This window comes from Rhamphochromis longiceps, linkage group LG9, assembly GCF_057381845.1.
Source record: "Rhamphochromis longiceps isolate RC_006_pf linkage group LG9, R_longiceps_female_GT1.1, whole genome shotgun sequence".
NCBI classification, from domain to species: domain Eukaryota; kingdom Metazoa; phylum Chordata; class Actinopteri; order Cichliformes; family Cichlidae; genus Rhamphochromis; species Rhamphochromis longiceps.
In genome coordinates this window covers 26,622,077-26,631,778 of record NC_140565.1, presented here as the reverse complement: position 1 = coordinate 26,631,778, position 9,702 = coordinate 26,622,077, and the positions used below count along the sequence as shown (strand labels likewise).

At 43.2% G+C, this 9,702-nt stretch overlaps 1 protein-coding gene across 2 annotated transcripts; it reads right to left on the bottom strand.

Annotated features, from left to right (window-relative positions):
- Positions 1-3,084: 3,084 nt before the first annotated feature.
- On the bottom strand, positions 3,085-9,702 carry nell3 (NELL (neural EGFL like) family member 3). Of its 2 annotated transcripts, none has more exons than XM_085419081.1 (5): positions 9,551-9,702; positions 8,715-9,384; positions 7,555-8,114; positions 7,158-7,224; positions 3,085-6,973 (listed from the first exon to the last, which is right to left on the bottom strand). In XM_085419081.1, exons 2-5 carry the CDS (start codon positions 9,352-9,354, stop codon positions 5,442-5,444), a joined length of 2,799 nt encoding a protein of 932 aa, XP_085275207.1. In that variant the 5' UTR covers positions 9,355-9,384; positions 9,551-9,702; the 3' UTR covers positions 3,085-5,441. The 2 variants fall into 2 exon arrangements, with proteins under 2 accessions (XP_085275207.1, XP_085275208.1); XM_085419082.1 differs by having other exon boundaries at positions 9,495-9,650.

The following is a 9,702-nucleotide window of genomic DNA, read 5'->3' as shown; positions in this document are numbered from 1 at the left end:
GCATCAGAGTTTCCAGGAGTGAAAAGTTCTGAACGTAGTGGAGCGTTTAACAGATGAACAATTGCTTTGCCTAGAATTACGTCACATCTCCGAACACAAGTCAGCTGCAAGATCAAAACCAGCTAAACTGCCTGCCTAATAGCAAATAGGTCCTTCTTGTGCTGCTAAAACAGTTCTGACAAAACAGTTGGGGCATGAATGGGAGAACTCTGGGGGTTTTAAATTGGGACTTGAGAAGTTGGGGCTCTTTGAAGTGTGTCTCCTGTCATTCCTAAACAGTTTTTGTGGTGTGGAGGGGCGTACTTTTCCTGCTTGGGGAGACCACTGCTGTCAAAATGCCATTGCCTTGGTTGGTGTGCTTGTTCTGCACCAATGTTTGGTTGGATGGCAACCCAAATCATGAGCAAACATCCACATGAATGCCAGGACCGAAGGTTTCCGAGCAGAACAGTACTTTGTAACACTTTATCAGAGTTATTTACCTGTCAGTGGTTTTACTGTTTTTCTACCCGCTTCTTCTTCTTCTTAAGTGCTGTGCCAAATGGAAATTGTGTTACTCCAAGATTCTCTAAACAGTTTGGTGTTTTTTTTTTTCATTTAGTCTTTCATTCGGTCAATAATGGTTTGTTTTCTTCTGCCTCTGCTTCTTCTCCCTTCGATTTTTCCAGATGCAACATCATATTCCAATCCTGCTCTTCTTCAAAGAATCTTGCTTGTTTCTCTCTGGTATTTTTATATACTGATCTTTGGTGTTTACTCAGTCCCGATCCCTGTAAATGCTAAATAAGACCCTCAATTGCTAATACTTGCTCATTAAGACTAGCATTTGGTTGTTATGTATAAATATCATATTGTTTGTTGGTCATATGCAGAGCCTGCACACAGCTTTGCAGATCTTCATCTACATGTTACAGCAGTTTGCTGTAACCAGGGGCAGTGACAAAAAAATGTGTGGAACAGCCCGTCAAATGCAAAAACAATTAAAAGTGCCTTCATTTTGTCTAGTACATCACTCCCGCAAAGCCCCATATTTAAGCACACACTAGAAAAAATACTTCAAATTGAACGCGAATTTAATTTTCTTTATTTTGCCACAATTTTATGTTAAGATTATTTTGGGTTTTTTGTTGTAAAATGTAACTAGATGCTATTAAAAAACTGTGATCAGCTGTCTTTTTGCAACATGAAGTTTTTGCAATGTGTGTTCAAATATGGAACTTAGCAGGAGCGCTGGGTGTTTTTTCCATATTTTAACAAGCCAATACTTGACAATGTTTGATGCATTTCTCCCAAATTATAGATCCTGGTTCATTTTGATGGTAAAAAATACCAGTGAAAATTCTAGGCTTTTATCGGTAATAATCGATAAATTTCAGTAAATTTCACAGCACTCATTATAAATGTTCAAATTGTCTACCGTAAAATTTTTGTGCAAGTCAGAGATGGTTGAGCAGAAGGCTTGGTTGGCTGGAGATGAGCCATACCCAAAATCATTCACTCTGCATAGTCACAGACCTACGCAGGCAGACAGTTTAGCCCCGAGTACTTACAATGTGATTACTTTATTCATTATTAACCTTGTTCTACTGCCACCAATTACACAAAAAAGAAAAAAAAAACACGATTTGATATTGACCTCATCTTTTTTGTGTGTCTTGATCTGTCTTAATTACAGCTGATATATTATTTTGTTTTTTAGATTCAGCCTTACTGAGGGTTAGCAAGCAATATGGTAATATTGTATTAATGTTCACAGAATTGACACCCAAGTCACATAATTCCTCTAATAAAGGAAAAAATGCCTGCTACGCATAGACTGTGGTGCAGGTAGTTCCTAAACTGTTGGCTAAACTTCATATTTAAGTGCTACTGTGATGGATCACCTTTGGGCATTAAGTCTCACAACAATCACCGTGCCATCTCCCACAATCTGGACTCTTGATGAATGTAAGCCTATAGTCTTAGTTTTTTAGCTCCTATCCATTCAGGGGGGAAAATCTGCCTCTTTATTTGATTTAGCAGCTTCCCCAGCTAATCGCTACATTTCTCTGGCTTCCATTTGGTCCAGAAAGGTACCATAAAGTGGGTTTTTTAGAGCTTTTTATCAGTCGACTCCTGGAAGTTGATTGAAGGGGAATTTGTTAGCGCTACAGTGAAAACAAAACCACAAAAACACAAATCTATGAGGAACAAAAAGAAGCAATATAGGGAACAAGAGTTTCATCACTTTGTACTTTTTTTTAAAATTCATTGCTAATATAGAAGTGGAAGAACTTTAAAGTTTGCGTTTTTTAATATCCACACATAGCTCTCTCTCCTTTGTGTTTTCCCTTTCCTGTTCTGTTTCTCTGTCCCTGTTTCTCTCTCTGATGTCTCTGAAACTCTTCATGTGCTAAGAGTCTCATTTGATCTACAGCGTCAAACATCTGGAGCAGTGGTGCGCCCAGACACCTGTTTCCAATTCAGGCAGCCGACAGAAACATTTGATTGTTTCTCGCATGCAGACTCCCCCTCCCCCTCACCCCTGTTTCTTGCTCTCTCCCTTCTTTGACTCATAGGCTATTTGTTAAATTTAAGTCAAAGAGCTGGCCTTCCATAGGTAGTAATAGATGGAAGAATAATATGAAGCTGATTAAGACCAGTTGTGAGGAAAATACAGTGTATGATTTTCCAGGTGTTTTGGCACCTTTGCTGCCGAATAAGGCTGTTTTAAAAATAGTTTCAGGTTGAGCTGAGTGAACACTGTCGGAAGGTCAAACTTTTACCCGCCAATTTGATGGAAATTAATAGCTGTTCACTGTGAAATGTTGATTGTCATGATACGTGGTTCCAAAATATAAAATCACTCTCGGGTTGATAGAATAAAGGTCACATTAGAGGTCCAATGATGTGGCTACACAGGAATCCATTAGAGGCACATTACGCATTCACATACAGTATACTACAATGATCCAATAACTCTGTAAAATACCTTTCTCGTCTGGTGAGGATTAGCAGCAAAACTGTTTTTCATCCACAAGTCAATATTTTTGGAATAAAACCAGCAAAGTAACATTTTTTTTTTCAAAAGAAAAAAGAAATTCCTTTTATGGCAAAATATATGTATATTTTATTTGGTGTTGAACCAGAATACTGTAAATACACTGATGTTCCACAAGAAACTTGCAGGGAGTCTAAAAGCACCTCAAAAATATCACCGCGTGCAAAGAAGTGAGAAAAAAGGTGAAGAATTTCAGCGGCGCCTTTGCTGCCAGCTCTCTGAAACACTTAATTATGCCTAATTGTTCAGAGGACAGAACACACACAGAGGCAATTAGGAGGGATATGCATGGGCAGCTCTTTACAGAGGAACAGCGTTTAGGCAAAAGAATAACAAAGGAAGATGTTTGCATATTCCATAATACTACGCAAAACTACATGTGTACAAGTAGACACTATCACTACATGTCTACTCAGTGCTTTACTCCATACTATACATATTTTTACTGTTTTATCATACCTAACAATTCATATGCATTCCACAGCAAAATACAAAGGTCCTGTTTCGTAAAATAAATACCAAAAACAACATTTTTTTTAAATCCCTGCTCTTTTAAATGGTACTACAATAGATTTGGCGAGACTATTTTTTATATATTTCAGCAAATTACCATATTTTGAAAGGAAGTTAGATGAGAACAATGATAGCATTCTCATATCGGTGTGTTATCTATGAAATTAGCTTAGTTTAGCTACACACAGAGACTGAAACAGAAGGAAACAGCTGGCTTGGTTTTGTGCAGTAGTTAAAAAAAACAGCCTGCCAGTATTGTCAAAGCTCAACAATTTACAAGTTAAATTGTGTTTGTTTAATCATTACAACAAAAAAGCAGAGCCGTCAAGGGCTGAGAAAATTAAGCTACTGTAGAAGTGCCAGAAACTCCAGATCCTCAAGTTAGCCTCGAGGCTAGCTTCAACTCCCCACTTAAAACACTTGTTCACAGTAGAGATGTTCACAGCCTCATGCAAAAACTGGTTTTCTTAGATGTCCTTTAAACAGACTAATAACATCCTAAGTTGGTGCCTCTTCATGATGTCTGTGCAATGCTGACTGAATTGCTACATGTGAATGCCAACACAGGCAGCTGGAGCTATTAGCTGTTTATCTCTGCTAGCTAGAAGTGACTGAACCGGACTTCTCCAACACAACGGTGCCAAGACCCTACAAAAAAGCCTATTAAACAAGAGTTAAAAAGTTCAGTTGATGACATCAAGACGACTACATCCATCTTAACGGAGCAACTCAGCAAAAACTAATGTGTAATTTAGCTGCTTTATGAGGGGTTATTTCCTAACTCTGAGCATTTGCCAAGTGATTTTGACTAGTGAGTTCCACAAGCCAAGAAGTTACCAATCAAAGCAAATAACACCTCCACAACCTGCATTTTATTTGGAACTGAAGCGTATTTATATGCTTCCAGGTTTTCTGTGCTAGCCCACAGAACTGCCAAAGTGTGGGTGCCCCACAATGCAATGCTGTGACTTAACACATTTGATAGGTTAAAGGTGTTGCAGTTTCTGTGTCTCTGAGGATGCAAAGGTTCACACGGTTAGAATGACTAAAGCGCTTGAAATAAAGGCAACAGGACTTCTTTCTGATGAAAGAAGACATTTTAACTTTCATTTAAGTGGCTTTGTCGATTCTAAAAACTGATGGAGAGTCACAGATATTTAACTGCTGCAGGGGGTGTCCCCTTGGAGGTGGTCCTGCAGGTTGCTGTAGACACAGATGGATGAAGCAGGGGATGTTCCTTTGGTTAAATGCTGCTGTGTATTAGAGATGCTAATACATTTCCATACTGTTGGCTAATACCAGGTCAGCTGTTTCCCCTGTTTGAGGTTTTTGTGCTAAGCTAACTAACTACTAGGTTTGCACTGGTCCACTCATGAAACTGCCCTCCAGAAAATGGTTCACTGCATTTCCCCAAATGTTAAAATACTGCTTTAACAACCTCATAATTCAATACAAAAAGGTTTAATACAATATGGATGTTAAGTATTAATATATACATATTAAATGATTCATACGCAAAAGTAGACATGCCAATGTGTGTGTACATATGCACAGACATACATAAGCACCATTTCCAAGTATCCACACCATTTACACATACAGACAAACACACACTCACACATTCAGACATTTGATGTAGAATTGGTCACTGCTCAACCAGCCGAAGTACTTCAAGCAAAAAGCAGTACTTTTAGCATCTAAGTGTTACACCCTACAAAACAAATAATCATAAACGTCTATACAGGTGCAGAAATATACATTAAAGATAATGTGACAGGATATGTGGAAAAGAAGACTACATTTTATTAGCCCGTATTTGTCCTTCAACATGTGCAAAACTGTCTTTTTCCACAAAATGATGATGAGAAAAGCTCAGCCCCTTCTTGGATCACACTGCCACCCAGAGAATTGAAATGTTAGTGCCGCCCTCGTGTGCTATCTGGTTAATTCGTCCACGGATGCAGTCCAGCGTGACGTACAGAGCCGTGCCATTCTGGACTTGAAATGAGGCTCTCAGCCCTACACTGGCCCACTCGCTTCCTTCAGGCATAGATCCTGACACCTGCTGAGCCACAGGACCAGCCTGCTTGCCCTGACCCCCTACCCGCTGCAGAGTGAGTTTTACTATATTACAAGAGTGGATCAGCTTGAGGTTGAGAGCTATGTTCACTGTTCCTTTCTCACGGAATATAAAGTTCTTCCGGCTGTTTGGCTCCCCAGAGCGGGCCAAGTGGACCTGTGGTGTATCTGGGCTGATCTGCTGGAACAATAGAGGTTTATTCCTCACCGCTCCAAAGGGAAGACCGGTCCTGGACACAGTAGCCGTAAAGGCTGACGACACTGCTGAAGGAATCCAGATAAGACTCAAAATACTGATTCCAGTGCTGTCCCCAAAATAGCGGACGTTGCACTGAGACGGGGATGTGATCTCAAAGTTGAGCATGTCTCCACTGTCCACGCTCACAGCACCTGAGAGTGTAATGGAAGTGTCCCTGTAATTAACGCCAGTCTTAAAAGCCTGCATCACCTCTTGGCCGGTTCCGTTGCGGTTTATATAGGCAATCAAGGAGAAACCCTCTCGAACGCAGGTGTGCCCCATGGAGTAAAGTGCTTGCTGAAGGACAAACTTGACCACTCCGCGCTCGGTGAAGCGTACCCCACGGTTGTCATGAGTCAGGCTGATCATGTAGGGGTCTGAAACTGAGGTTATGCGGAAAGTTGGGCGGTAGCTGGTCTGGTAGTGCATCAGCAGGGACATCTGAGCTGTCATAGCTACAGCACCAGTATCATGAGACAACCAGAGCAGACTCAAAGAGGGCCCTGCAGCATCATACACGTGAAGATCTTTGCTCTGATTGCAATGTTGATTTGGACTCCTCAACAGCAGTGTGAAGCTGTGGTTAGGCTCCACCTCCACCCCGGTACTGACGCTGACCCCCTGGAAATACTTCCCATCCGGTTGTTCGATGCGAACACCGCTGAGGTCCTTACCCTCCTCTTCCTGGCTCCCATTTAGCCTCATCCCCAACTGGAGGAAGTTCCTGCAACTGTGCTTTATTGCAAAGTTATGATCCAACCACACCAGCCCGTGCTGCTGGAAGGTCAACTGGCCCACCTGGTTGGACAGCAAATCGCTTTTTTCTTTGCTTCGTATGTTTAGCTGAAGCCCAGGAAAGATGTGGGTGCCAGATGATCTGGCAGGGGGAACTGCCACATTCGCCATCCAAGACTCAGAGAGCCGGGTCTCCGAAAGCTGGCCACAGATGGTGTCACTGACTGCTGTACAGGGAACAGTGACAGGCTCTCCGTCACAGTCAGAGCAGGCCTGGCACTCCTGCAGCTCCTGGTTGTAGAAATATTCATGACCGCACAAGCCCATTATTGCGTCTCTCTCAGAAATGCCCAGACACCTGAATCCCCCTGCAAAATAAAAAGGTCCAAACAGGCTCTGACAGCTGCATAGACACGTAGCTCAGTAAAGTATGGCTGTTTTCTCAGCGCAAATAACGTTTTAGATAAACTGGTGGGAAGTTTTTCTATATCAGAGTGAAAATAAGGAATAAGGATTCATTAATTATCAGCAAAATAAGCACTGCGAACTCACCTGGAGTATTAAGGCACTTCACTCGCTCTCCACAAATATTTGGTAATTCAAGGCATTCGTCTCTGTCCTGCAAGTCATGCAAATTAAAAGTATCACCATGAGTGTATCCTGTACATCAATAAGTAGGTTTAACTGACACATTCTTTAAAGCATTTATGCTTGATCAGGAAATAGATAAGATGAGCCATCTAAGCTCAAAGGTATAAACATTCTCACTTCCAGATCAGCTATGTTTAGATTTTGGCATATGCTGGCATATGCTTGGGAACCACTAACTGGAAACCACCATGTGAAACCTCAACTATCAGCTAAAACCGCTTCACACTTTTTTTTGTTTGTTTCCTTTTTTTTCCTGTTTTGCTCTCAGTTTGTTTTGACACATCAGATGACGGCATACCTGGCACATTCTGTCCGCAGTTGGAGAGCACTGTGAGATGAGGAAGAAACCTGGTGGACACATGGTGCACTTTTCACACCGAGCTGGGTCCTTTTGAAAGTCACAGTACTCCTCTGATCCACAGGGTGAAGGACATCCCAGGAGAGGCTGAGGAAAGTGAGCCTCCCCAACCACATCCATCACCTTAGAGTTGATGTCCGCTTTGTGGACGGCGTAGGATTTCTGCAGGTGGCTGCGGGCTTGGCTTTGCAGTCCAGCCAGCTGGCTCTCGAAGTAGCTCTGCAGCTCGCCCTTCAGGCCCTGGAAGGAAACCTGTTTGAAGGTGTCTGAGAGGAGACCGTACTGGGCCTTCACCACATCCATTTGCTCATACATTCGCTGCTGCTGCTCCAGGATTTCACGCTGCTGTGACAGCAGGGCCTCCTGTTGGTCAGCAAGCTTCTGCTGCAGATCACGGATGATAATCTGCTGGGCTCTCAGGGCCTCCACAAGCTTCTCCTGCCCCTTGGACAGCTGGAGGTGCAAGATGAGGGCATCTTCTGAAGGAACTTCATTCTCCCCTGTCATGAAATAAATGCACAGTGAAGGGGGGAAAAAAACAGGGAGAAGAAATCGATTAGATGTCGTTAAGCCTTGTACTGAGGTGTGACTTCTCCAAACAGTGCTGACAGTAAGTGTGAACAGCCTGTGACTCCAGCTGCATAGCCAGCCGCAGCCAAGTGTAGCCTACTAAAAGTTTCCTGTATGGAGCCACATCAAAGCATTCAAAATTTTCTGGGCAATTGACTCTGAGACATTTTTCCAGTCCAGCTACTCTTTGCCCTGCAGGTATCTTTTTTTCTTTCTTTCTTTTTTGTGGGGGGAGGCTGAAGGTCAACAAAGTTGTCATTTGTCTCCAGAACACTCTTGTGTGAGAGATTGTAAGTCAGTAAAGGGCAGCATGCATTTGAGGTATTTATATACACCCACCTTTTAGTAAAAGCATATCACTTTTAAAGAAATTGTCAAGAGTCACAATGTGCATGTCTGCATTTTGTTTTTGTTCCTGGCATGCAGGAACTTATAATATAATGTTAAATAGATAGATAGATAGATAGATAGATAGATAGATAGATAAATAAATAAATAAATAAATAATAATGTTGATGAACATAGCAGACCTGGCTTGATATCACATGTAAGCTGGACACCTAAAGGCGCTGCGCCAAGTTCCGACGATGGATATCCAAACTCCGGAAAATCCCCCAGAAACTGCGCGGCTCTGTCCGACAGATGTACAGGAGGCACGCTCTCCTCTGAACCGGCCAGACATCCTTCTCCCACACAAGCCACTGCTCGAGCTTTTGGCCGTATCCTCAGCGGCAGTCTGCACTCGATCCCTTTACAGTCTCTGGTGTCATTGCCGGGTTGAAATTGTCTCACATGAACAGCGCACTCCGCATCGGTGCATCCTGCAGGTAAAACTTCAGGCGCACTCCGAGTGCTGCCGTCGCTGTGCCGCCCGCGCAGTAGCAGCTGGGCGCCTGGAAAAGTCTCCGATGCCGCTCTTGGAGAGCTCGGGTACACGCGGTGTTGGCCGGCGGCTACATGAGCCGTTTTCCCCTGCGTTGACGGGTTAAACTGCCGCGGGGGTCTGGAAGATCGGCTCCCCGGACAGTGCGCCCCGGTGCACGGTCTTGGATCGCCGGTGTCTCCGCCATAGCAGTGCGTCCCCCGGCAAATCTCCGCTACAGCTTGCGCGGCGTTGTGCAGCGATACCCAGGAGAGTTGCAGCAACAGCAGAGATGTCAGTAAAAGCATTTTCGCATCTAATATGTGGGCTTACTCTGCCTGCAAAAGAAGGAAACGCGAGGTAAGAGTCCCAAATGGAAAACCTGGAGGAAAAAATCTCAAAGGTGATAACTCAAGCCATCACCGATCTCCTTTTCGATTAAACCCACCTCTCACACAACTGAAACAAACTTTACAGACTTGGCAGCTCATCTGTGCACATTACCTTCAGCTCCAGGGTTTAGTGAGGCTGGCTTTTCCCGACCGTCACAAAGGAGTAAAAACACTGGACTCACGCATTACTGCCGGCTCTCTCCATGCCTGATCCACTCTGAGGGCTTCTGCACTATAATGTCAGTGTATGTGGCATTCCTGAGA

Coding starts and splice junctions, on each gene's coding strand:
- nell3 (XM_085419081.1), bottom strand. CDS start 9,354: ATGCTTTTACTGACATCTCTGCTGTTGCTGCAACTCTCCTGGGTATCG. Junction 8,115..8,714: donor TACATGTGATATCAAGCCAG/GTCTGCTATGTT, acceptor ATTTCATGACAG/GGGAGAATGAAGTTCCTTCA. Junction 7,225..7,554: donor CTGCGGACAGAATGTGCCAG/GTATGCCGTCAT, acceptor CATGACTTGCAG/GACAGAGACGAATGCCTTGA.